At 43.4% G+C, this 27,979-nt stretch overlaps 1 protein-coding gene across 2 annotated transcripts; it reads left to right on the top strand.

Annotated features, from left to right (window-relative positions):
• Window positions 1-11: 11 nt before the first annotated feature.
• Window positions 12-27,764, top strand: acin1b (apoptotic chromatin condensation inducer 1b). Of its 2 annotated transcripts, none has more exons than XM_080839150.1 (17): window positions 12-161; window positions 8,394-8,459; window positions 9,132-9,243; window positions 9,503-9,576; window positions 9,773-11,308; window positions 11,598-11,656; window positions 16,619-16,763; window positions 21,523-21,568; window positions 23,212-23,354; window positions 23,545-23,694; window positions 24,048-24,222; window positions 24,312-24,457; window positions 24,625-24,732; window positions 25,326-25,433; window positions 25,547-25,910; window positions 26,118-26,218; window positions 26,384-27,764. In XM_080839150.1, the coding sequence occupies exons 1-17, from the start codon at window positions 24-26 to the stop codon at window positions 26,801-26,803; spliced, it is 3,891 nt and encodes a 1,296-aa protein (XP_080695276.1). In that variant the 5' UTR covers window positions 12-23; the 3' UTR covers window positions 26,804-27,764. The 2 variants fall into 2 exon arrangements, with proteins under 2 accessions (XP_080695276.1, XP_080695275.1); XM_080839149.1 differs by having other exon boundaries at window positions 9,500-9,576.
• Window positions 27,765-27,979: the final 215 nt, after the last annotated feature.

Genomic DNA, 27,979 nt, shown 5'->3' with positions numbered 1-27,979 from the left:
GCTAGTAGTGAAGGAAGAGCAAAATGGCGGAACTCGAAGACGTTACCTTGGATGGAAAACCACTTAATTCCCTTCGTGTGGCAGATTTGAAACTGGCCCTGGAGAAAAGAGGGCTTCCAAAAAGCGGTCAGAAAAATGCACTTATCAAGCGACTTAAGGGGGTAAGTTTGGTGACTGTACTTTGCTTCCGCAAAAAGTCAAGTTTAGTCCGAGTCTCGTCGGAGATAGGCCAAGCATCAGTGGACATATGTGGGAAGCCTTTGCATAATATTGCTAAATACGTGCATGATTTCGTAGGTGCAACACCCAACCCCCTAATAAAACGCAAAAATAAATACTGGGATAACGTTACTTACCACATGCATGAAACAATTAAGTCAGCTACTTTGTTAAATTTTAGCTCCATAATATGACAAGATGGCTCGCATTCGTTGTGTTTACGTGAGCCAGTTGATAGAGCTGTCCAGAGTTTCCTCCCCCTGAGTTTGATGTTTGTTTCGGCAAGTGAATAGCGTGGTGTGCAGGAATGGTGAAGCAAATAGCTCCCGCAACAAGCTACGATTCTTTAACTCGACTGAAATGACTGGATAGAATAAATCCTCCTATTTAACTTATTAACTTTCAAAACAGGATTGCATGCATACAAATCGGGTGTGTGTTGGTCATTCCGTCGATCCCGAATAACATTAAATGGATTTTGTTTGCTAGGTCGTTGTGATATGTGGTAATAGTAAAGTACATATTAAAGTATATCATTTTCGTGGGCTTGTGTTATTTTTAAGTTAGTTTTATTTCCCCTTTGCCTTTGCTGCCGTCCTACTCTATCTAGCTAATTAAGCTAACGTTAGCTAGCTAACTAACAGTTAAACCGAAGCAAGTGTATTTAAAAAACACACGTAATATATCGTTTAAGTTGTTTTTAAATGTATAACGATACTGTACGAAAGGTTGAACGCTGCATTGGGTATCATTGCAACAATTCATTCCGAGTTTATTTGCTTTTCGTCTCAGTGAATCCAGGTTGCGCGTTTAAAGAAGTTCGCGGGAGATTAACGCTGCATTTTGTACTTCAACCATTAATGTTGTAATGCCACTAAAATAAACCTGAAAACACATGTTATAGTACAATAATTACAGTTGTACGGAAACATTGGAACGTCCGACTTGGCAAAAAATTATCATGAATGACCAAATTGACCATGAATTTATATAACTTAAGATCGACTAACAATGTAATACTTGAAACGTGGGTATTTTGTGATTGTTTAAAACAAATTAAATTAAAATAAAGTTAGGCCTGTTTGTGTCCACTACCAAACACTGCCAGGGGAGCGTTTCGCAGCTCCTTCTCAACGCTACGTCGTTAAGAGGTACCTTAATGTTGTGGTGTTTTCCAGAATGCCTTTAGCTAAGGTTGGCCAGCCATTAGGAATTATGGACTTGGGACGAAGTTTTACAAATTGTGTCCCACACCCACTCCAGCCCCACCACCCACCCACCCTAGCTTTAATTAACTCAATTCAGTAACAATATCAACTTTATGTATTCTGCATCCATCAAATTCAATATTGAGGGTTACATTTCTAAAATTATTGGTCAAATTGTGTGCAGAACTGAAATACTGTATACGTATTTGCTCCTTGCTTATTTTCCTGTGCTGCCTCACCTATCTCCGACTCTGAATCAGAGTCTGCAGATTGAGCTGGGGAAGTTGGCCAGGTCTGTGTGGGGATGGGGATTCTTGTCTCTGGGTTGGTTTCTGATAAAGGGTGATATCATAGGAACAGTCTGATTATTTTCCTGCTGACTTTAGGCTTAACAGTTTGAATCTGTCAGGGAGCCAAAGGAGCAAGAGCACCGAATAAACCATTGTTTGCGTGTTTGTTGAAGGAGGGGCTTCGGCCATAGTAATATTGAAAAGACAAATGACTGGTTTGTCAACAAAGTTATGTTGTTTATGCACCAATAATCGACAAACAAAAGCTACGTAGTGCCGAACGCCACTGACTTCATGCAGTACCAGATGATTGATAGATGACTTCGTCCTAGTAACAATAACGATCTCTGTATGACCTGGTGATTTTTTGCACACCTTTCTATAGGGCCTTATACATGTGCCACTGAGATCAGATCAGTTTATCGTATTCGCGTGTAGGTGTGAAGATTTTCAAGGGAAACGGCTCTTGTCGTTAAGCCTAATTTATACTTCTGCATCCCTCTCCGTCCTCGAAAAAAAAATGGGCGGGCGGGGGCAGGCGGTTGATTCAGAAAAAATTGAACGTACAGGTCGGGCTTACATACTACTCCGACGGCTATGCGTCCTAAAGCCTATTCAACCTATTCAACGCCGGACCGTTGGGTGGGGTAACGACTGTTTGTCGAGCCCGTAGCTACCACATAACCTCTTTATTGGAAGTCATTGATTGTTTTTCCTCCCAACTGTCACTGACATGACACGGATGCTGCTTCAGGACCTGCCGGGCAGGTGCCGTCACATGGGCCTTGGAGACATGTAGCTCAGTCAACACTAGCATGTCTAATGCTATATATTCACTTGAGTAGGCAAATGTATCTCCATCGTGGTGGTCATTTTTTTGTGAGAAACATTGCGATTTATAACAAAACGATATGCTTATCTTACATACAATACAGAAACTATTATAAAACGATCCAATAAAATGAATACGTTCTTATTTTCTTTGGTATTTTTGTCACATTCATACTGCAATGATCCCTGGGTAACCTTTGAATAACTACAACGCTATGACAATGCACTCATTGGCCACGAGACGGTTGCCCTTGTCAAAAAGTGGTAACGTGAATGTGTCACTATGAAACAAAGCATGCACACTTCGAACAAAATTACCCCCCAAACTCTGAGGACAGGGCCAGAAAAATAAACCCACGGTATTCATCATACATCATACATCATGCAGTGTTATAGTTATATCAGACACACAGCAAGAACATGCATACCTCAACATACAGTTGTGGGACTGCGATTTCAACCATGAATATGTTGAAAAACACATACATTAGCACACTTACTAATGATCCTCTGCCAGGCTCTCACACACGAAAAGTTGATTCCAAAACTCTCGAATTTAAGACAGAGTGGACTGACAAGTAGGCTATGCATTTGTGCTGCTTGTGGGCAGGACAAAACCGATGTGTTTAATCTGCAACGAGACGGTTGCCCTTGTCAAAAGTGTTAGCGTGAAACGTCACTATAAAACAAAGCATGCACACTTCGAACAGAAATACCCGTAGAACTATGAAGTAAGGGGCAGAAAAATAAACCCACTGCAGTCTTCATACCAATCCACATGCAGTGTTATAGTTATATCAGAAACACAACAAGAGAATGCATACACATACATGCCAATAAACATGATTCTGATTCTGATACCTCAACATACAGTTGTGAGACTGCCTTTTCAACCATGAATATGATGAAAAACACATACAGGAGCACACTCACTTATTATCCTCTGCCTGGACACCTTTAATGCCCAATTCTCAAGAAGACGATCTTAGAGAAATCGTTGTGTGTGTGGTAGTCGTTTATTGTATAAATTCCTCCTCCCGGGAATCCTCACAACAGCGAATGATGGCAACTAACAGACAATGAGTACAACGTTGTCGTGCCGATTATGCTCTCACACGCCACCCTCATTGAGGCAAAAGTAATGTTTGACTCAAATGTCTTTCACTGCCGTTTTATGTAAAGTCAGTCATTCTAAATAGGTTCTACACATACATGAAATACATTTCATATTTAATAGATGCAAAGTAATTATGCTGCCAGCATTACTCCGTAGCAAATTACGTTAGATGTCAGTTGAAGCTGGTTGGAGAAGGCACTTTCAACACCGAGCCACCAGCCAAGAGACCAACAGTGGTCGGGAGAAATGTACTTTTCGAGGGTTTATATAAAATACGGTAGCCTAATGCTGCATGCTGTGCAGCTTTGTAGTTTACCAAAGTCGTACTAAAACATTTTGACAGAAAACAGGAAATGTGAGGTTCTGACATGTGTGATTCTGGAAATGATGTTGTTTGGAAATGATGTCGTAAACTGGCCAATCACAGCCAAGGGGGTCTCCGACTCTCTCCGTCTCTTTAAGAAAAGTTAGAAAAAAGCGTTTGTCTCCGACCAGCTCTCCGACGGCTCTCCGACGGGTCGGATGGGCGGCAACACCTGGGTGAAGGTGTTACCAAGGCGTGCCAAGGCGTGCCAAGGCGTGCCAAAGTGTCCCTCTACGACCAAATCGGAGAGAATCGTAGAAGTGTAAAAATGCCTTTACCTGTATACATGTGCAAAATGTGAAGCTGTTACATTGCCTCGGGCATGCGCAAAGACCACGGAGATGTGCTCCCACCTGGTTTGTTTACTAACAACATCAACGTGTTCCGCATCTGGCACAGGCAGTGTAGTGGCTTAAAGTTCCCTTCTTTCTATCAGCATATAGTTCTTAATATTTTCTTTGAATAACCACTCTCGGATGGAAAGAAAACGAGTCTACGCGTGGATGTGTTTCAACAACGGTAGAAAACTGTGTTTGCTCCGTCTTTTACTGGACTCATAATTATATGACAGTGGTATTAGTTACAGTTGAGACACCCGAAATAACTTGCATGCGCAGCAATCCTGAGACGTGATTTTTAGTTTGCACATGAATACTAACGTCTTCTTTGATCCCAGGAAATTTGAGCACATAACCCATCTCCCTTACGGAGATATTGGCGAAAGTTGTTTAACCTACTTCATTGCAAACGTCTAGTTTTTCAAACGTGTCTAGTTTTTGTGCAGTAGTGAATAGAGTCTCAGTCTACTACACCATACATAGCATATCATGTTTGTAGAAAATGATTAAGGTGCAACAAATGCCAATAAGCATATTTAAATTAAATGATTCACATTGCAAGCAAAATGGTGCGGCTGGAGCACAGGGAGGGACAACGGTGACGCAGTTAGGATGTAGCGACAAACATTTATGTGCTGTAACAAACAGTGTTAACCAGGATGTTAGTAACGTGGCTTTTATTAAAACATAGCGTGTGTAATGTGTAGCTATTTCATTCCGTTTATTAACCTTTCCGGGTGTCTGTATTACTAGCCAGCAGCAGACGTAAAGGAAAGGGAGCATTTTACTCCCCGGCAATCTCTCTACAAACTTCCATATAGACGCGGGATCAGCAGAGGAAAATCTACTTTCCTTTTGGGAGAAACCAGGCCAGTCGTTCCCACGACTACAGCACCTTGCAAAACGAATTATATGCGTTCCAGCAACAGGTGCTGCGAGTGAGCGCTCCTTCAGTGCAGCAGGGCGCGTTAGGGCTCAGATACACATACGCGTTTTTGTAAAAACGCGACGCTAGGAAATACATTGATTCCTATGGTACGGCGCGCTTTCACGCAAAGCGCCCCGTACCATAGGAATCAATGCATTTCCTAGCGTCGCGTTTTTACAAAAACGCGTATGTGTATCTGAGCCCTTATAGAAGCCAGGCGCTCTCGCCTGAATTCTGACACTGTAGATGCTATTTTATTCCTGCATAGTGCTAAGACAAATTCTAAATAGAACGAAGGTTAGGCATATCAGCAGAGGTATATTTTGGTTACATTAGGATGGCTACGTTTATAGCTTGCGTTTTGGGCGCACCACAATGCCAAGAAGTTTGTCGCAACTGTAATGGCATATTTCATTGTGGGGGTGATTGATAGCTTAAGGCTTAGGAGACACAGTGTTTTCCGATGTTTTACTGAGTCCTCTCTGTCTCTATCACACACACACACACACACACACACACACACTAACGGAAGCAAAAAAGGTTTAAATTAAGTGACATCCCTCAAATGTCAGTATTGGAAGAAGCCTTAACGTCTCGAAGATGAAACTTCCTGGGTTATTTTGTTTCGTTAGGCTATTAGTTATATTTTAAAACAGCCAGTCACATTGTAGCCTACCACTCATGGAATAAGGAATTTCAAAGAGATGATGGAGTGAACTTTCTAGCCTCTAACTTTCTAGCCTCCTGTCACCGTCTCCCCCCAGTGACGCACGGCCTCCCCCATGACACATCGGCCTGATTTGACACGCCCTTTTCTAAGCCGAACGATCGTGGTAAACCACCTCTCTCGAAAGCTTCAGACGATCGGCGGAAAAACGAACAGTTCACATCTAGACCCCTTATACATGAGGCAATTGTAACACGTTCGCGAGTTTCTATCGTGGTAGAAGCGATGTAACAGCTTTACATTGACGCATGTATAAGGGGCTTATGTTAACAAAGGCACCTTCCTATGGGAACCAAACAAAAAGTACAATAAAGCAGCAGTAAGGATTCTTCAACTAGCCAGTTAGATAGGCTACCTAAAAGTCATGCAAAAACCTGCCAAGCTCATTGTGTTGTTTCACAAGTTGAGGTTTTGAGATTTTTACGAATTAGTTCACTTTACCCCACTTAGACTAACAACACATTGGGTACTAACAATGGTGACCCCACCATGTACATGTTGTAGATGACCATACACATTACTTGGGCAGTAAGACTGCAGAGGTTTGCCTGTTTGTGTGGACTAAACTAACAATACATTCATAAGAAAATGCAGGCTACTTGTAAAGCAAATAGTGAAGTCTTATTTGCCTGTTGGACTGTGGGGGGTTGCCAGTTTGTGTACTGCAGGTAGAGGATTTTGTAGCCACATGTTTGCACTCCTGTACCAGACGGCACACTACAGCAGTGGGCACAGCTATCATTCGTTCCCTCTTTGTGGCTTGCACCAGTAAGCCACAAGCTTGGCTCAAACCACATACTTGGGTAAACATTACTGTGTTAAATAGTAGATTGTGTTTGAGTAAACAGACAGGATTAGCTCCCACAGCATCCCACATGACATTCATGGAGGGGACTTTGTGACCTAACCCAAGGGGAGACATTAGGATGGAGAGAATCTGGTGCAATGATGTGTTCATCAGTTCTATTAAAGAACGTTTTTTTTAATTCAAGGGATGGAGCAAAAGGGATCATTATTAGAAAGAATATGAACAAGACACACTATGCAAGTCAAAATAAAAAAGGTTCCCAAATAAACACAACTGTAGGCTAGCTGTTTCTCATAGATTTGTATGCACAAGAGATTAAAAATGACTGGCTACATTTATTTTATTTTATTTAATGAAGCATAAAATGTAATGCAAAATATATCTTGATCTTACATGGCAGTCAGTGCATACGTCCAGACACTGAAACATCATTGTTAGGCTCTAAAACAGTAGTTTTATCTGAAGTTAAGAGTTAAGGTATAGCTAAGAGTTGTCCAGATCAACCTTACAAAAAAAATCTCTTACAGAATTTATACTTTGCCAAGGAAGGCCTGGGACACACCTCAAAGTGTTATGGTACAGCTTAAAGGCACCCAGTGCAACTTTCAAGGCTTGAGACATTCAATTGGCGATTGTTGTTGTTTACAATTTTCTGTCAGTTCTCACCACACAACGACATCGCATCTTTGCTCCTTGAATGTCGATATGTAATGGTATGGAGTTATTGAAACTTACTATGTGTAAAAAAGACTAGAAATTGAATATTAATATACTGTATAGAACATTTTTGTCAATGTATGGTCATAAAACATAATATCCGATTTTAAAAGGTCAGAAGAAGAAATGTAACATCTTGTCGACTTTGGAAGGGTTGAGGGGAAGTCCTTAAAAATGTTGAAAGGTAATGAGAAAACCCTAGGAGGCTTTTTCATCAAGTATTTTTTTTCTGTCATAAACCTTTAATTTCGGGACTGATTAAAATAACATTTAATGATGTGATGTCTAGCTAAACTGGGGATTTAACCTAAACGTTTAGGGGAAATTTGTCAGTGTTGAATTTTCTAAACCAATAGACTACAGTTCACTACAGACAGTGAAGCTCAAAGTAGCACTAGTAATTCAGAAGAAGATAGGTTTAATAGTATTGTCACTAAGTTTTGGATTGGTTCTTGTTTTATTAATTTTTTTAATCTAGTACCAAAATTGTAAAAAAAAATTACCAGGCTCTCTTCACAAGGTTACATCATGTGAAGATCACATCTGACCCAGAAAGATTAGGCGTATGAGGTTACAGCTTTGCACAGTCAATCCCCGTATCAACTTCTGTCTTGAATGTATAACGGAATTATATCAAATCTCAACCAACTTCATTTTATGCATGAGTGACAATGCAAACTGTGGTAGTAGATTTGAAACTGAAGACCCACCATTTTGACAGAATAGACAAATATACTCCCCTTTCCACAAACATAGAATGTAATAATCTGTTTATGTATTGAAGTCCAAAGATTGTTTGAGGATTGATCTTCAAAATGTTTTACCTCTGATTGTTCTTGTTTAAAGGCTCTCATGTTGGAGAACCTGCAGAAGACATCTACCCCTCATATTGGGCTGCAGCCCAACTCTCAGGTGAGGGAACTCAAATCAGAGCTGGACTGAGACCGGAGAACGTGTCAGTCTGGCTCCTGGTCCATCCTATTGTTAGTCAAACTGGACACCAGAAACAGATTGATATGCAGCGCCATGGGCATTGTTTTTCTCACTTGTGCCCTAGCATATGGTAGAAGCCTTGTGAGGTCATAAGGGAATCATATCCCTCCTGTGTTATTATTTCTCTAAGTAAAATAATCATCACTGCACCCTGAAGACCAGTTATTGAAATCACTTGGGATGGGTACTAGCCTGCTAGCTGTGTAACCATAGAAATAGTAATATTCTTTCCAATTCTATGCAACAAATGGATGCCAGTGCAGAAATAGACAGAAAGCTAGTTGCCATGTGCTGAGTTAAATGTTTGGGGCAGATGTGAGCTGTGCGGTATGCACATATATACGTTTGAATGCAAGGAGAACATACAACTTGGTGCTCCACAAGCTTGTGTTCCTTCACTTTTACAACCACAAAGGTGGCATTATAGCATAATTGGTACTAGAAATGACTATTTAATTACCTAGCTCAATAGACACAAACATACAGTTTTTATGGACCAGGTATATGAATCACTGTTATGACATTGTTTCAAAAAGGTGTTGGCTTGCCATATTTATATCTTAAATTTGTTTTTTTTCTTCCTTCCCTTAGATTGGTGCGGAGATGAGTCAGAACAGCTTCATACAGCAGTATCTAGCAAAGCAACAGGAGCTCCTGCGCCAGAGATTAGAGAGAGAGGCCCATGATGCAGTTGACAATGAAGGTAATGCTACCCAATCCACGTGGCCGTGGATGGGTTAACGGATGTCATGGGAACTTTCATCTTTGGTCGATGTTGTAGATGAGGCATCACCATTTTAGTAACTATAAATTAACTTAAAACATAGCCTTGATATATGCTTACACTATGTCTATAGAACACACCAACTTGTTGTCAGCTTAATATTTTCTCTCTCAGTAAGTTGTCACGGTGACACAGCTGAACATGTCCATAGCTCCTGACATCTGATTCCTTTCAGCAGGTATGGACAGCCCTATGGGCGTCGAGGAAGAGGACAACTCTGAGGCCAATGACAACTCTTCGTACCGAGCGGAGGTCAGCATATGCACCAGCTCACGTGCACTGTATACATTTACATTTTTATAAATACTAGACCTCAGGTGTTTGTGAAGTTCACATTTGTTTCGATTGAGGGCAAACAAAACATATATTAATGTTCTGGGTGTACCACTGCCAGTAAACGCTCATGCTGCTTTTAACGCCATCTTTTCTCTCTTTATGACTCCTCTAGCATAGTATACCCTCCCGCCCCTCACTATTGGAAACACATGAGGCAAGAGGCCTGGACCGAGATGGTCCTCCACGTGCGGTGGCATCACTGTCTGTCCGTGTGGTGGGAGAACCAGAACGCCAAGGTCCACCCATGCACATCCCCCAGATCCAGGAGAGCCACAGCTCAGCCAATGCTGAGGCTGGATCTGCCCATTCAGTGCTACAGCACCATCGCTTCCCTCAAGCAGTCAGCCAGTCTGTCCAGGAGGAAAGTGATGATGACGACGACGACGATGATGGCGAAAGTGAGGAAGAGGAGGAGTGGGGACCTTCTGCCGGGAAGAGAGGTGGTCACAAAGCTGCTGCTGCTGTGCCGATGTACCTGCCCACCCCTCAGAGGTCCCGGCGTAAGCTCCAGCCCCCCCAGCACATTCCTCCTCAACCGGCCATCCAGCCTCCCCTGCAGCTTCGCCAGCCCACCCCTCCGCCCTCCCCTCCCCTGGAGCTGTCCTTCCCCCTACCAGACACCCCCAAGCAGAGTCCACCTGACCTGAACCAAGCAGGCGTGGCAGCTGCTGCTGCAGAGGGTCCGCCTGCCGGCCTCCAGAGACAAGACTCCAGCTCCAGCTCTGGCTCCAGCAGCCCCGAGCCTCCCTCCAAAGTGGGCCGTGGACCCCTCAGCCTGCTGGTTCGCAAGATGGAGTCGGAGGGGGCATTTGAAGAGGAGTCCGCGGCAGCGCAGGCTGCGGGTCGGAGGGAGGGTGCACTCGCCCCTGGTCCGGGGATAATGATGTTCCCTAGTGGTGCTCACAGCAGTGGGGCAAGGTTGGTGTCTCCTGGTGCCCTAGCTGCCTCCCTCCACTCCTCCCTCCCCCAGGGGTCAGAGTCTGTACCCACCATCACTGTCAGCTCAGGAGCCCCAACAAGAGGTGTCATAACAACTCTGGCTGAACCCTTGCCAGGTCCACTGGAAGAGGAGAGGAGGAAAAGTGAGAATGAACAAGCAGTCAAGGGAGACAAAGACAGACCAGAAGACTTCCACGGACAGCAGACCTCCTCCACCATCTCCCAGCCTCTCAGCGATGCGTCTCCCACCATCCCTCCTGGCACGGCTGCATCTTTTTCTCCGCCCGCGGCCAAGAGACGCACCTTCTCTAATGTCCCCCCACCCAAGTCTCTCTTATCGCCCACCAAATCTGATCCCACATGCTCAGACACGTCAGCCGTTCCCCAGCCAGCTGCTCGGGGTACCGTCCTCTTCTCCGGCCACCAGCAGACTCCCCAACCATCTGTCACCGAGAGCACAGCAGATGTAGAGATGCCTGAAGAGGCGGAGAGCCGGCCGGCGTCTGAGGGCACTGCCAAGGCAGCTTCTCTCCTACCTCCCTCACCCCCACCAGATGACGCCGAAGCTGAAAGGAAAAGCCGTGGAAAGGAACGGGGCACCAAGCGTCTATCTTCCGCTTCCAGCGACTCGGAATCCTCCGACTCTGACTCTTCCTCCTCAGGGTCCTCCGGCTCCCGGGATAAGTCCTCTTCTGTGAGCCAGAAAAAGGTGCGATTGAGGGTCGAACAGTCTCCTGCTTTTTTAACCCACATGCTCTGCTCATTAGCCTAGCATTCTAAAACAAAAACATGTCTCAATTTTTACTTAGTTAAAGTAACTGAGAGGAAGGTTAAAATTCCATGTGATAGAAGAAAAAAAAAAGAAGCTTGTCCAGACCTTTAATTTACTGCACAGGGCCAGAATGAATCCTTGTTTCTTGTGCTGTTTGTGGTATTTCATAAGCAGTCCATCCCAACCTCTTCTCTGGGCTTTTTTTCATGGTCATATTTGATTACAGGGAAAACAAGACCAGCGGAGATCTGATGGCAGAGGCGATGGGAGTGGATACATTAACAGGTTGGCCAAAGTGCTACTGCCTCACACACACAAGCACTACGTCAGTCACACACATCTACATTTCATTCTCACACTTACCTAATACTTGCCAAGGGATTCACAAGCAGTCCAGCTCTCCCACCTGGTGAGTGGCTCTGTTCATATTGGCCAATTTCTCAGCATTGGATTTCACTATAGATCTCTGCACTGTAGTGGGACACATGTTAGCATCCTTATCCATGCATGACTTAAAACGCACCTGATGAAGGGCATAAACTGAAAAACAAATTCATATGTATATATTCATCATATATTGTCACACTGGAGATTTCTCCAAAACTAGGAGCACGCTCAAAATGGAAATAGCTAATTTGTATAGCACAACTAAAGTAACACTGTGCAACAATTTGACACTTTTTTAGGTGTTGGTACCATCCTCAAATTAATTTTGATAGCATATAGTCATGTGAAGGACAGATACACACCTGTGTCTTTCCCACTAGCCATCCATATGCTTTATGTAGTTCTGTGTACCGGACTGGAATGACCTGCAAAAATGGAGGAAAAGCTTTCACACGCATGACATTCCCAGCTATACCGCCAAATGACACCAGTTTGTGTGTTGGCAAACTTCTATCAGGGTCAACTGGGCTGTTGGTGGTGTTTGCAAGGTTTTTGCATGCCTTTAAGGTAGTTTTGGAACAGAACTCTGTATTGCTGCTTTAACACAATTTCACTACTTTCCCCTTCCAAAGCAGCATACCACATTTCATGTGCTAAAACTTGTTTGACTATGGGTATTGCCATTTTTTACTTTCTATGACGACAGGTGTTAATTAGTATTGTTTGATTTAATGCTTTTATACAGTCTTAGGTTTAACTATGCTGGAGATACGTTAATTAGGGAGTTTGGGACAAGATGTGCGTTTTTTCACTGAATTTAAGATGCACCTGGTTGGGTACATCATTCGGTCAGTGCACATTTACTTACAGAAAAGGCCAGTGCAGAAAAGGAAAAAAAGTGGAAAGAAAAACAGGTCACTTTATGTTTTACTAGAATAATGACTGAATAATGCAGGCAGACCATAGATCTTCATCCTAGATTTAGTCTGCCATCATTATTTTAGTGATGGGCATGAGTTGGCATCATTTTTTTGAAATGATTGGTTATTTGTACCTTAACTTAAAGTGTTGAGTTCAGTTACAGATGAAAAGTGAAAAAGTGTGGCAGAGGTGGTGTAGACACACACACTCTGAAATTCACCTCTGCATTTAACCCATCCAGGGAAGTGATGCACACACACAGGGAAGTGAGGTTACACACTAACACCCGGAGCAGTGAGCTGCCATTGGGAGCAGTGATCGGGGTTAGGTGCCTTGCTCAAGGGCACTTCAGCCGTGGATGTGGGCATGGGATGTGGGCATTTTTCCTACTGGTCGGGGATCGAACCGGCCACCCTACGGTTTCTGGCCTGAAACCCTAACCAGTAGGCCACGGCTGCCCTAAATAAAATGCACGGCATTAATAATCTGCACGGCAGATACTAAATAAAAAAAGCTAAATTCACAAATAATAATCTTATTTGGTTCATAATCTAATGTGACACAATACATTCACAATCTCAAGTAAATGCGTAATACTTTTGCACTAAAAAATTAAATAACAATACAGGGAACATGAAATATATTCCCATGACTTTTTTTTTGCCACTATGCTGTATTGTTTGCACGTATTGTGAGGGGAAAAGTGACAATATGCCTTGCTTTATAATTGAAAAGAAGTTTATGGATTGTCATATGAAAAAATAACTAATTTGCTGTTAATTATACCAACTGCTGTCTCAGACATTTAATCACCTACATTTTAGGTCAAAAATCATTTACTTAAACTTGGAAAATAAATGTTTTCCTATGTGCCAGCTCCCCCTGTTGACCAGATTGGTAGTAGCCTCTTCCAAGACTATTTTGGGAAAGGCTAGTTCTCTGGGCTCCACATACTTTCATGGGTGGAGTAGTGAAGTGAATTTCACCAGAGCTTTGGTGAGGGCATGGTTTGTTATGCATAAGACTTGTGGCTAAAGTCTGCCTTTGCTCGGCTGCCACGCACAAGGCATTTGGAAGAGGGGGAGGCGTATTTCCTTTCGTGAAACCTGAATGTGCCTTTGTTGGTCTAAAAGTAGAAGGAAGATCATTTTCATGTTTTTTTTACAGGATGACCACATGCAGCTGAAAAAAGACTGCAGATTAGTAGCTCGACATCAAGTGGAATCTGTGGTCATGTGTCAGAAATAAGACGTCCCCTTGTGGCATTATTCTGAAAACTTTCCATTGAGAACCCCAAATTAGGTTTCTCTCATGTGCAGTCACTGGAATAGGAACTGAAATGGGGACTTAGTAGACTGAGATCAGAGACAATATCTTTTTTTATGTATATACAGTACATACAGGTTTTTGTCATAAGTATAATGAAGGGTTTCTTGGATAATAAATGATAAAAAACTGTGACTTAGAGATGCACTTTTAAGATTGTCAAATGTGCATTAGCTATAAAGAATGCACCCCCCTGCCGCCACCACCAAGAATGCACCACCCTGCATCTGTTGTTGATGAAAGGAGTATGTTTACATATGACGTAAGAAGGCAGAGATATTCATCATTCAGCAGTTCTGGACTTAATGATATAGGAAACTGCTTACTGAGGTCATCCGCGGCTTATAGACAACAATTCCTCAAGTCTGACACTTTTAGGGACACATTATTCACACTAACTTATCACAAGACAATGTGATACAAAACATGGAAAAAAATGTTTCTTGTGCCTGAAATTATAGAACAACTCAACAACTGGCCTGTGACTTAACCATAACAGTTCCACTGGTAAAGCAACTGGTCAGCAGTCCCAGGGTATTGAGCTACATTTTTTTAAATACATACTTGTGCACCCACTCTACCACCCATTCATTACCAGGAAGATAATGCATGTTATGAAAGTGTTCTTGGGACGGGAGAAGTTCAAAATGTGCTGATTTGCCTTCTGACAAGAAATGCAGTGGCTATGAACCAAATGCTTGTAATGCATTGTCTTGCTGTTTGACTACTGAGAAACTGTAATTCCACTTCTTAGCAGTACAGGAACCCGATCTCCTTAAAAGGTTCCTGAACCTTGGTGCTAAGGTCTCTGATTGAAACTGGACACTGTCTTCACATATCTCCACAATCTTTCATTGTTTATTTTTGTTATTTCATCTCACTTGTGTGAGTGTTTAAATGACTTACACTATACAAAACAAGGATCCCTTGCCCTAGCGGTGATTCAGTGATTGTGTTGTTATTTTCTAAAAAAAACGTAACGGCTTGGATGAACATATTTTTATGTTATTCTCCAATAATGTAGGAACTGGCTCTGGCAATCTAAAAAAACAGAGGGCAATTTTAGGTGTTCTTGTTAGTTGCGGCAGTGGTTATTCTCTCTTCCATAAATGGAAGGAAATGGAGCTAATGACAAAAGGCTCCTCTCCTTTTCGCAGTAAGCTCAGTGACTACAGGCCACTCTCCCCCTTACCTCTTGCTATACTAGAGTATGTTTAATAACACTGATTCATCTGTGCAAGAGCAAATGATCTAGGGGATGTGAGATAGGGTTACAAGCAAGCACCTCTAGCAGTGATGTCACCCTCTCACAGTTATTTATGTCACATTTAATTGATCACATAAGTATAAGTAATATACATTTTATTTCGCATAAGTGGGGTAATGTTTGACACCTTCAAGGAACGTGATGAGAAGTTGCTAATGAATCGTGTTCCAAGATTCTAAACGGTGTTGTAGCCGAATGAGACGTACCAAGTCGACTAGTCGGTCGTATTTCTTGTCAGGCACTCAAAACGACAGCCTCGAGCAGTGTTGCTTGGAGAGGGGAGAGGGCGAAGGCCGACTTTGTGTGGGTCCTTTTTCTTGTTTTTTTTTTTGTTGCCTACCCATAGTTCCTATTTGAGCTAGTCAACATGGCTGCCGTCTCTATGCCGCTGCCATGAAACCGACGCATTGCACAATTTACCGGCTCTCACATTCGGCAGCGTGCGTCCGCATTCCGGACAGCTATTACGTTTAAACCAAAGACGATGCTTTTCGAAGGTCACAAAAACGGGTGAGGAAACGCTTACTCCTATAAAAGATAACCATCAATGTAAGATGTAGCCACGATAAAGGGGGTGACACTGCAATAGCGTGTATGGGGCGTATTATAAACCGTGAAGCGCTTCTTCCGCGTCTTTAAGAGCCTTGTGCTAGTGCGTTGATGTAATGACTGTGGCGTGGTCGCATTCAGCTAGTAGCACCTGGCCTCGTAAATTAAAAGACATGAGGTGGACATGTATTTCTCTGTTCATTCTCGTTTACATGTCAGAAAGATAGTTTCAAATGCATTTCAAACGCAACTTAAGTTTCAACAGAAAATGTGCATTTTAATTTAAAGAAGTACAGGATATGCTTTCTATTGTTAAGTACCTATAGATTGTTATTACTCTAAGATGAATGAACATTCTAATATACCGTGAACTATTTGCTGCCATTCTTTCCAGAAACCCAAGTTTTTATAAGCAGAGCTGAAGTGTATGCAATATCTTTCAAGAGGACTCCATTGCTCTAAGGGTGTCTTTGTATTGAGAATAACGAGGAGAGAGCCAAACATTAAAGAATTATCAATAATGGTTTCCCTTTCTTATCAACTTGGTAATGTGAACAATCAGGTTAGATCATTCCCAGTGGTCACCTTCTTTTTCTTCACGAGTGGCACAAGCCATCACAACCCAAATGCTCCCCATCAAGCACAACTTAATACAGTTTATCTTCATGTCTTTGGTCTCATCATTCTTTTCATGTCAAATATATACGTTTTTTTTAGGTGTTCACCTGTGCATCGGTACCGGTGTTAAATCTTTTGTTTCCCTGCTGCTCAACCCTGCTTCTGTTTTTCTGTTTTAGGGAGGTGAAACAGTCTGCCCTCTCTGAGTCTGCAGATCCGGCTGCCATGGAGGTAGTGGAGGGGGTTCCTGATCGACCGGGTGCAGCACAGGGTCAGACAGAAACTCAGGCTGAGCCAGAATCTAGTGAGGAGCTCACAGACAAGGTAAGCCTTAACCCAAGCAATGGCACTTCCATGCCCAGGGCTAGGTGAAATCTCAAGGTGAGACTGCTGCAGGTGTGTGTGTTCAATGATGGAGGAGTTGCCTAGGCTGTCTTTTAGTGTAGGTATGTAGGGTGATATCACGTCTCTATACTCTCCTGAACCTCTACAAAATAATGTCAAGGAATGTCAGGCCTATAGCTTTAAGAAATTGGCCCATGGTCCCTGTATTCTGCTTCTGTGTAGATAGTTTGTCATACCGGTCTCATTGCTCAACATGTAATCATTATAATTAAGATATTTATTTCATCAAGGATGCCCTTTACAGGTGTAGTAGGCAGCATTTTCTTAAAACAGAACTTGAAATGGCAGAAATTGAGTTGTGTTTGCCACAATAACCAGGAGAAACCTAGGGCCTCATGTACAAACATGGTGTACTGTATGCCATCTTTCACGCTCATGGTGGCCTGTTTCAAGGGTGAAAAGAACATGAGAACACGAGACTTCATGGCTGGTGTACACACATTGCTAATGGTTGGAGTCAGTTGGTCATACTACGAGGCTATGCAGGGTTTGTTTTATGAGGTGAAGGCCCACATGTGTAAAATATTACTTAAACGTATTTACACAATATTGACACATGGGTGTTATTAGAAATAAGAGAGAAATTAGAGGATATTGGCAATGGCAGAATTCCTGTGTTTACAGACAGTGCAGATTTTAGTTTTGTTCTATGATGACTAGTTAATCAACCACTTCAGACTCCCAAGTGCTATCCTCTTGGAAGTCCGTGCTGAATTGGGTCAGGCTTTTGGGTGCGATGTTGTGAGGAGACTGAATTGGGTCAAGCTTTAGGGTGCAATGCTGTGAGGAGTCACGCATTTGCCCGTTCCCTTACAAGTGCTTACCACATTTCATTTGAAGAATAAAGTTATTTTGATATCGTTAAACCATCAAGCCACTGTGGTTACAAGACGTGGCTGCTAAACCCCCTGGCCAACACCCAGACTGAGAAATACCTTCTCTGATGCCACCACACTTAAAGGCACTTTCATAGGCTGTTTTCTTTTGTTATTAATACCAGATGACAAATTGAAATTTCTCTTTTTGGTTGATTTGCTGCTTGCTTCTGCCATTTTGTAATCAATCTAATCACTTGGTTAGCCTAGGCCTATATATATTACTATGAGTCTACTTGAGGAAGGAGAGAGGGTGGAGTGTGGTGCTTGTGCATGTTCTGAATTTGTCGTTGATCGGGATGTACGTAGAAAAGGTGTGTGGAACCTTAAATGTAAATAGTTTTGTGCTTGAGCAGCGCTCCAGCTTCGTGCGTATGCTATGTTTAGTAGGTATACTACACAAGTCTTTGTACATGGGGCCCCAGATCTTTAGATACATTTCCAAATAGTGTGAGCAGATGAGACAGCCTTTGTGCATGAAGGAAAATAGTCTTTACAGTCTTCTACTCGATACCACTGTCAGCAAACCTTTTTATTTCTTCAACACCCAGCAGGTCATTAAAGCTTGTTTAGGAGAATAGAGTGCATTACATTGTCAAAAACTTTCCTAATGTACTTATTAGTATGGAGCAAGTATCTAGATGGTAACTACCAAACATTGAGATGGATGGAGGCTTGATGGATGGTGGTATGTAAATTGAGATTAAAGTGAGACAGTAAAAACCCTGAGAGATTTTATGAGTGTAGCTTATTGCTTCTTCAAAGACAATGCTGCCTATTATACCTTTTATATATTCTAATATGGACAAAAATGACCATAGGAAGAGACGGGCATTTTCCTTGTTAGCTTTGCTTAGCTTAGCTTCCCACCTCCTGCATAAAGCCAAGGATACTCAGAATAGCCTTGTGGGACCCAGTTGATCCACTAAAGTCCGTTCCAGTTTGTAAAACCAGACTTATTCATTTCCAATGTGTTTGGGTTTGGGGGAGTGTTGGCTTGTTTAACCCTGTTAGTCCCAAAGGCAGGAAAAGACAGCAGTAGATGGATATATATTTATATTTATATATATATATATATATTGTCTGGGTCAAAAACGTAAAGGTCCCTTGTTTTGGTACTAATAGCATTACTCTTTGTAGTTGTGTTTGGCAGGCTTCTAGAAGCACAGTATAACCAGCTACACCATAGCAACACATTTGTAGTTCTGTCCATTGCTTGGACTGATTGTGGGACTGATGGGGTTAATGGACCCTTAAAATGTGAGGGGAGAGATGTAGGTCTGTTTGAATTATTCTCCTCTCTTCTCAGCCTCTTCACATTCCATTTCCTCTCTGCTATCCCACTTTCGCTCTCTCTGTCCCACTTTCTTTCTCTCCATCCCTCCCTCCCTCCCTCCCTCAGCCTCTCGCCTCAACTCTGTATTTGGTGGTGTGCCTGACTGTTGAAAACCCCAATTGATTGCTTTTTTGTGAAGGTGCCCTCCCCTCCTTCATTGCCCATAATGGTACCTGCCTACTTCCTCCACCTCCTGTTCCAACATCAACACCACCACTACCACTCCTCCTCCTCTTCCTCCACCTCCTGTGCTGCTATGCCTAAGCGTGTCGGCTGTGCCTGAGCTAGGCTCCCCAGACTCACCACTGCACTGAGTTTACAAGAACCTGTGGAAAAGCTGCAAGGACACACAAGAGAGGCACGCTGCCATAGAAAGACTATTTCACCCCATAAACAAGTTCCAGCCCTTTCCAAGCTGGGGATGAATGAGATTTGATGCGGATGGCCGCCCTTTCATGCCCTCTTACCAGTGCAAGAAACATCCACAACTCGTGAATTGTTTGAGGAAGAACTTTCAAAGCTCTGCCTGGACTCTGCCATTGCGAACAGCACACATTTTGTTGTCTAGGTTGTGCTGTGCCATCTGTGTTTGTCCTGCCAGCCCAGACTTGGCAGAAGGAGTCACTGATGGTGCTAGCCGACCCATAGACTCTGATTCTGCCTGTTCCAGATTTGTACACTCTGTTAAAATGGATGCAAGAAGGCTCATCAGTGCTCCTGTCGAAATGGCCTTAGCCATTTTTCCCTGTGGTTTTGGATTTTGCCATGATGAAGTGACTAGGCACCAAGTGAAGTTCCTTCATCTCAAAGCATGTGGCCATATATCCAGTGTATCCCTGACAGCTTGACCAAAGACGCACCCATCATCTCAGAATTCATTAATGGATTACCACACCTGGATTTAGCCTTCTCAAAGACTTTGTTAGGATCAACCAATCAATCCAATAGTTGATGAACATTCACAGAAGTTCAGTCCCAGTTTGCACCTTCAGTGATTCATTATGCCACAAAATGAGGCTTGGTGTCCTGGCCTTGGAGATGTGTATGACTTGGGCATAGAACGTTTCAGAAGAATGCTGAAATTGTTTGGTGTTAATGCATCATGGACACATTCTTTCTCACTCGTGGATATCCAGTTGCACTTCTGAGATGGACATAAGTAATCTTGTCACCCGAGGCACCACCTTTTCAAGAGAGACCATTGCCCCAACAAAAGACTTTTGATTATGAGGCTCCTGAAAGGTCTGCAGAGTTTTAGAAGTGATGGACCCAACCAAAGCAAAAAGGGGACTTTTGTATCAGGTGGCCAGTTGGCCCTCACACCGTGTCTCACCCCCACTGATCTACCTGTCACTGCTTGGACCCTTGTTGCCTAGATACAGTGCACACTGCCATGCGATTGGGCCATAGCCAAGCCAGTGAAGAATCAGGTGTCAATGGTACAAGGAAGTACATTTCTTACAAGATAGATTTATTTTTCATTAACTAATAGACATGACAGTGTCTTCACAGTACTCATTGCAAAACAGTTTTACTTTATAATGTGTAATGAAGTGTTTTTTAATATTTGTGAAATAATCCAATGGCCTTTTTTATAGCTTTGCTGGAGATGGAAGTGTCATCATTGTGTACAGAATTAAGTGGCAGCGCATGCCTCGGGGAATAGGCCCCAGTGTTGTTCTTTTTAAATAACCCATGCAGCCGTACTCAGTTTAAATGACAGTGCTCTGGTAGACCAAGAGCAGTCATTCAGAGAGACAGAAACTCCAGTGCATTGCTTTTTATTCACATGAGAGGTAAAATGGTAATTTCTCATGATCATTTACATAATATGATTGTTGAATTCATAGTGTCCAATCCAGCTAGCACTCCTTTATTGGGAGTATATGTACCATTAAAAGCCAAGCAATCAATAAAGAGCATTGACTATTGACGTATAAGGCTTAGGCTGTCATTGTCTGTTTAAAGACTGATCTCGGAAAAGTCTATTCTTTTGGAATGACGTAACATTGGTAGAGGCTCTAAAGTTTATAACACTAAGGAACTTTTGTAGTCAGTGCATGTTTGCAGTATGAATCATCCCTATTGTTCTGTACATCTTTCTTGTAGCAATTGTATGCCTTCTCACTGAGATGTCTCTTACTTTGTCAATCAGTGTGACTGGGTTTGGCTGAAGTAGGCCCATATAAACTGGTGTGTTGAACAGTATACTCAGGGCAGTTAAGGGTTTGTTGCACTGGAGCATCTGTCACTCTGTATTGACCCTTTTTCCATGTTGATCCCCATGGTAGTTTGTTGGAGTGGTTAAAGTTTTTAACTCATGGGTTTCTCCTCCTGATCTGTCTGTCCTTTCCTCCCATCTTTCTCTGTCCCTCTCATTATTTGTTTGCCTGTTGAGTCTCTCCATCTCATCTCGTACACCCCTGTGGGGTCTGTTTTTGTTTGTTTGTCCTTTTCTTCATTGCAGAGCGCCACAGCAAAAGGACTTCCAACACGAAAGATCTCTCTAAGTAGTGAGTACCACTTACCTACTTTAACTCTTCCAACCCTAGACTATTTTTAGCATAGTTTCACTACCCTTACTTCTGAACATCTATCTTGGTCAATATAAGAAGTAGCCATTCATGCTATGTGTTTTCAGATATGTATAGACAAGAAGGTTTATAATATTATATCAGGGCAATGATAGTGGGACACTACAATAAAACACTGAAAAAACATGTATATGCAAAAAAAAGTACATATTATGCAACAACACTAAACCTTGTTGTAGTTTTAAAACGGGATTACTCCACCAAACTGCATTGCACAGATTAGCAAATAGTGTCACCTGAAAGGGTGAGTCCTACTGTTCAGTGTTCTGTGTGTGTCCCATTAAGGCTATCAAGGCTTCAAGTCGTATTCATCTGTATCGCCCAGTTGGGGAAATGTGTAAAGAAATGACCAATGATTGGGGCTTTGTTGAATTTGATGCGATCATTGTGTCAGATGGGTTGTTGGAGTAAACCTGAGGGATTCAGAGAGATAACCTGAGGGCTTCAGAGAGTTAACCTGAGGGCTTCAGAGAGTTAACCTGAGGGCTTCAGAGAGCGATGAGAATAACAGACTTTACTGTGTCAGCCTGGCTTATTAGCCCTAATATGCTGAGATGTTTTGGATGAACCCTAGGTTGGGTGAGATTTCATCAGTATTATATATTATATTATAACTCACACATTGCAGTGTACAGTGCCACTTGAAAGTATGTGAACCCCTTGAGCACTTCAGAGTTTTCTGTTGTTTTACCATGATTTTTCATTGAAAAAATGATTTGGCCATTGAAAAAAAAATCGATCACTAGGTGGCGCTTTAACAAACCATTTAGTAGTTTTGGTCTTCACAGCAATGGATTATCCACCTGTCTGTGCTTTTTCAAATGTGTCCTATAATCATCACCATGAGAGACTACTGACGTCAATCTGTGAAAGGAAATGTAATGGGTTAAGAAGGGCGGTTATGGGTTGGATTAATCAATGGGTTTAGAAGTAAGAGACGGTATGTGACAACTTTTTGACACTTTTTTAAGCATTTTAATTTTAAGTCCTGGTATCAAATGAATGTACATAGTATATGGTCATGTGGAGGAGAGGAGAGATAAACAACCCTGTTGTTACTAGTCTAGACTCTGCAGTTTGCAGTTCTGTGGTCTGGGTATATCACCAGAAGGCATGAGTTAGCATGCTAGCCAGCCATTTCATAGTGCCCCTTTGTTGAGAATGGGGTCATGTTGCTTGGACTCCAGGGACCCTTGGCCATAGTGCATACCAGGGATTGTTGCCACACCCATTTTCCATCACTATTGATTCATGGAGTTGAGTTTAGTTTAACCAGAGTAACTAGGTAGGAGTAAAATCGTGTTAGAGAGGAAAGGCTTTTATGAGTAGTTAAACAGCAACCAGTGGTCTTAGCTACTCATTGCTGAAAAGAGCCCCCTGTAAAGCGCTTTGAGGGTATGTAGAGATATGGCCATAGCTTGCACTCACTCATTCATTGGCAAGTGGAAAGATTAGTCTGAAATGTTGTGTTTGTGAGACATGAAATGGAAATTAATCTTGATTTGTGTGTGTGTGTGTGTGTGTGTGTGTGTGTGTGTGTGTGTGTGTGTGTGTGTGAGCAGCCAGTAAGACCTCTCCAGGGGATGCAGAGGGTGGCTCGGCCGAGCCTGAAGCGCTGGCTGGGGGTAGGAAGAGGCGATGGGGCTCAAGCACGTCCGTCACTGCTAAGAAGCCATCAATCAGCATCACCACTGACTCCCTCAAGGTACCACACTCTACAAGTTACAAGCTGAGAAAGAAGTTTATTCAGTCTATAAAACAAACAGGTTAAACACTTAGAACACAATAATAGTGACAATGAAAATGTTTTTTATTTTATAATTTTTGTTGTTGTTGAGTAACACATCTTTTCTTAACTAGTTTATCTCATATTTATCTAATTTATCTCATCTCAGTCCCTCATCCCGGACATCAAGACCTCAGAGGAAGCTGTGGTGGAGTTGCACCCAGAAGATGGCTGTCTCTCTGGGGGGGAGGAAGAGCGCATCGAGCGCCCGGACAGAGAGGCTGACAGGGACTTAAAGATCAGACGCACTGTAACACAGGTACACTTCCTTAAGTCTTGTTCTCACGGCACACATCTGGATATACTGCCTCACAGCTGTACTGGTATGTGTGACAATGTGACACTAGTCCCTGGTGATGTGAGTGACCGGCTGAAATCCTTGGCTCACTGTTCTGAATGAAAAGGTGTTCCACATTGTAGAACATTGAGGGGGGGGGGTTAAACAATCCTGTGTTTATGATACCGTTGTCATGGTTGTGTAGCCCAGAGCTGTAGGATCAAGGAGACACAGCTAAGACTGAGTTGTAAACCTGACCTAGGCTCAGGTGGAGGCAATCATAGGTGGAATCTGATTATGGAAACCAGACTGAGATGGATATATCTGCTCTTTAGGTGGTCACCCCTAAAGACCGGGAGAATGGCCAAACAGAGGAAGACGAAGAGGAAGAGGAAGACGAGGAAGTCCAGGAGAGCGAGAGGAAACGACCCCGTATAGACGATAGGACAGATAATTCATTAGATGCCGGCGAGAAGCAAGGCTCTTTCCATGACACGGAGGCCAAGAAAGGTAATTGGTCAGCATCCGATGAGGCAGTGTCGGTATTGTTTGTGTCAAGCGTTCCTTCTCTCCTCACCCTCCTCCATTCCTCCTCTTAGTTACTCCCAGTGACTCTGTGACCCGCCGCTCCGTCAACCAGCAGAAGTCAGGGGTGTCCATCACCATCGACGACCCTGTCCAGGTCAGCAAACAGCCCTCACCTCCACGCGGCAAGGTTTCCAAGATCATCCACGTCCGAAACCTGGTAAGATCACACCCTTTCACTCAGATGCATACTCGAATGGAACCCTTTGCTGTGAAAGTTTGATGTCTCATGGACCAAAAGACACCGAATGTATTCAAGTGGTCGTCTGCTACCTTTTGTGAGTTAACCTTTGACTTGTGTGTGATTGTATTTGATTGCCCCTCTAGGTGCGACCCTTTACCCTGGGGCAGCTGAAGGAATTGCTCAGCCGCACTGGTGCTGTGGTGGAGGAAGGTTTCTGGATAGACAAGATAAAATCCCACTGTTATGTCACTGTGAGTGAGCACTGATTCCCCACTCAGATACAAATACTAGATGGGAATGAATGGAGCAGTACAGTATAGATTGTATACTGGAGCAATATGACACGAGTGAGATTTCTTATGTTTATTTTGATTTTGTTCATTTTCCACGTGAAAGATAGTTCCAAGCAATGGTGCTGCCAAGCAATGGAGACCATCACTCTACAGCCAAAGGCTATTTGTACATGTTACATTACAGCATGCACCTGTCTTTGTGTTCCATGTTCATCTGTACATTACCCCCTACTCCGCCTTCTCCCTTCCCTCACTTGAACTCTGTCAAATGTGACGTTTATAAATCGTTGCTTCCCATTCTGTAAGAATGAATGAATGAAATGCTAAAGTAGAATTCAATGGTTGAAGTATATCAAACACAGAGTGATTACTAGCTGTGAAGAAGCAGAGTTGGGTTGTGCCAGATATCCCATAGAATAACTCATGGAATACCTCTTATATAATGGTATATAAATAGTTTGACCGTACCTAATTGTTGTATAATGGATCTCTGTTGAGTTGTGGGACCATATGAAGAGGGTTTTCTCCTGATGGTTTCCTCTCTTCTGCAGTATTCCACTACAGAGGAGGCTGTGGCGACACGCACAGCCCTGCATGGGATGAAGTGGCCCCTCAGTAACCCCAAAGTGCTCAATGTGGACTTCAGTGAGCAGGAGGAGGTAAGACCTGCGCGCAGAGGACAATATGTAGAAACCGTCCCCTGTTGCTCTTTCTTTTCCCCCTAGGTCTATCCATTCCTCCAAAATGTTTGATTTGTTTTTCACCCCTGCAGTTGGACTTCCAGAAGGGTCTGAAAGGGGATGGCACTGCTGAGGACCGTGGGCAGCAGCAGCATCAGCATCAGCAGCAGGCTCCTGGAGCTGGGACTCGTCCTCCAGGGCCGCCCCCCCTCATGGCCAACCTGGAGCGGGGCCCAGCGGGTAACGTGCGCGACCAGTGGGCCGAGCGTGAGCGGGAGATGCAGCGGCGCGAGCGGACACGATCAGAACGCGAGTGGGACCGCGACAAGGTGCGGGAGTTTGGCAAGCCCGGAGAGGAGCGAGAGGGCAGGCGCTCACGCTCCCGGGATCGAGAGCGCAAACGCAGAGAGAGGGGGAAGAGCCAGGAAAGGAAGCCGGAGAGGAAAGGCGAGGAGAGTAAGTTAAAGGACCCATGTAGAGGTTGTTTTCCCTTTGGTTAGGAATTATTAGTGATATTTGTCAAAGAACATTTGTCAAAGTTGTGTGTGTTTTGTGGGGATGTGTGGAAGTGTCTCTGTATCCAGTGTGGTTTGTGTTGGGGTGAGGGGCGGGGATGGAGTTGGTAACAACCATGTTCTTCTTCTTCCCCTCCCACTGTTACAGAAAAAGCAGTTGAGGAACCTCCTGCCAAGCTACTGGATGATCTGTTCCGCAAAACCAAAGCAGCACCCTGCATATACTGGCTTCCTCTCTCAGACGATCAGGTGGGTTTCTCTCTCACACACACACACACACACACACAGATTCCATCAGAAACATGGGGCCAATGTCCGAGGCACAGGAGCACGCTAAAGTAGAAGCCTTAACTGGCAGGTTAACACAGACCAGAATTTGACAATCCCTGAAAACACTTTCCTTTTCATGTATAGGCGGTGCAGAGGGATCTGCAGCGTGTAGAGCGCAAGAAGGAAAGAGAGAGAAGGCAAAAAGAGATGGAGGAGGAAGAGAAGAAGAAGCAACAGGAGGAGAAGAAGGAGAAGCCCCAGGGCCGAAACAGAGAGGGAGGAAGCGCAGCAGGATCAGCAGCAGGAGGAGCAGGAGGAGGAGCAGCTACAGCCACAGCCCCTGCTACAGCTGCCGGCCGGCCGGGAGAGCGGGATCGCCAGAGGGAGAGGGAGCGTGAGAGGGGGGGGGAGCGGGAGAGAGATCGAGATCAAGAGCGAGACAAAGGCAGAGATGGCGAGAGGAGACGAGATTCTTACCGTAGCCGTGGAGCAGATCCCAGGCCCTCTGGAGCAGGCCGTCGCTCTCGCAGCCGCAGCAACCCCTCCAGAGACAGACGGCACTGAGCCTGGTGTGTGTGTGTGTGTGTGTGTGTGTGTGTGTGTGTGTGTGTGTGTGTGTGTCGGTGTGTGTGTACGCCTGTGTGTACGTGCGCACCTGCCTGTGTGTATAAGGGTGGGGTCAACACTGACCCCAGACACTGAAGCAAATACTTACTGTATCCCACCTCCCCATAACCCCTCCTAACCTTCCATCCCACAGGTACACTGTTGCCACTCGCTAATCCTTAGTAAACACTGTCACCTTCCATTGATTAAGGTTTATGTCTCTCTCGCTCTCTCACCCCTACTGCTAAACCAGTCCTTCCTCAGGAACCGCCCTCCTCTCTCAAACATCTCTCCAACACACAGTTCTGCCAGTGAAGGGCCTTAGAAGGCCTCCCTTTTTTCTGAACCATGTTGCTGTTTAATTGTCATTTTTGGCTTGATGCTGTGTGTATGTCCTGGCCGCTTGCTTTTTCGCCTCCCTATTATCCATTGCAAAGAGAACTGTGGTTGTGTGATCAGACATTTAAAGGTGTGGAGGTCCGTGTCATGAAGGGATTGTGGAGCCACGCTTCAGTAATGCACTAGTTTTCCACCACTGTCACTTTTAGTTTTTTTGCTGTGTCCCAAAACATCTTGGCTGATCAGAAACGTACATCTTTAAAGACAGACCACATTAGACCTCCATAGTCTTCATTTCTCTCTGATTTCCTCACGGACCCTCTCGTTTCTCCTGTGAAACTATGGATGTGTGACTGCAATTTTGTCTTTGTAAATCAGACAAGGGATGAAATTTTAAATCAGAAATGAACCTTTATAGAAAGATAATTAATACTTTAATAATATACTTATTTTAAAGTTTTGCTTTTAGTTTGAGAAGTTGAAAAAAAAATGTATTTGCTTTTTGATTTATTTTCCTCCTGTATGTGTTGGATGTATAAAGAATAAAAGAGGAGGATGATGTTTTAGTTTTAACAGAAAACGTTTCGTTTTGCATTCTTCAAAAAGGCCAGAGGTCTTCACTGTTTAAAATGTAGCAGACCTACTGATGAGGGAGACCTAGCATCCTGGAAAGGGTAGGTCACTGGAGGAGACTTTTAGTAGTTTCTTTAAGTTATGACAAACTGTTGTCTGTGTGCCAGAGCACAAAGGCCATTGATGTTGGATAAAAACTTTGCATTTATGACAATTTACTAG

The sequence above is a fragment of the Sprattus sprattus genome (assembly GCF_963457725.1).
Source record: "Sprattus sprattus genome assembly, chromosome: 5".
In the NCBI taxonomy this organism is placed as follows: domain Eukaryota; kingdom Metazoa; phylum Chordata; class Actinopteri; order Clupeiformes; family Clupeidae; genus Sprattus; species Sprattus sprattus.
The sequence above is the reverse complement of the archived record's forward strand: the minus strand, read 5'-3'. Positions and strand labels throughout refer to the sequence as shown.

Coding starts and splice junctions, on each gene's coding strand:
- acin1b (XM_080839149.1), top strand. CDS start 24: ATGGCGGAACTCGAAGACGTTACCTTGGATGGAAAACCACTTAATTCC. Junction 24,458..24,624: donor TCATCCACGTCCGAAACCTG/GTAAGATCACAC, acceptor TTGCCCCTCTAG/GTGCGACCCTTTACCCTGGG. Junction 25,434..25,546: donor ACTTCAGTGAGCAGGAGGAG/GTAAGACCTGCG, acceptor TCACCCCTGCAG/TTGGACTTCCAGAAGGGTCT.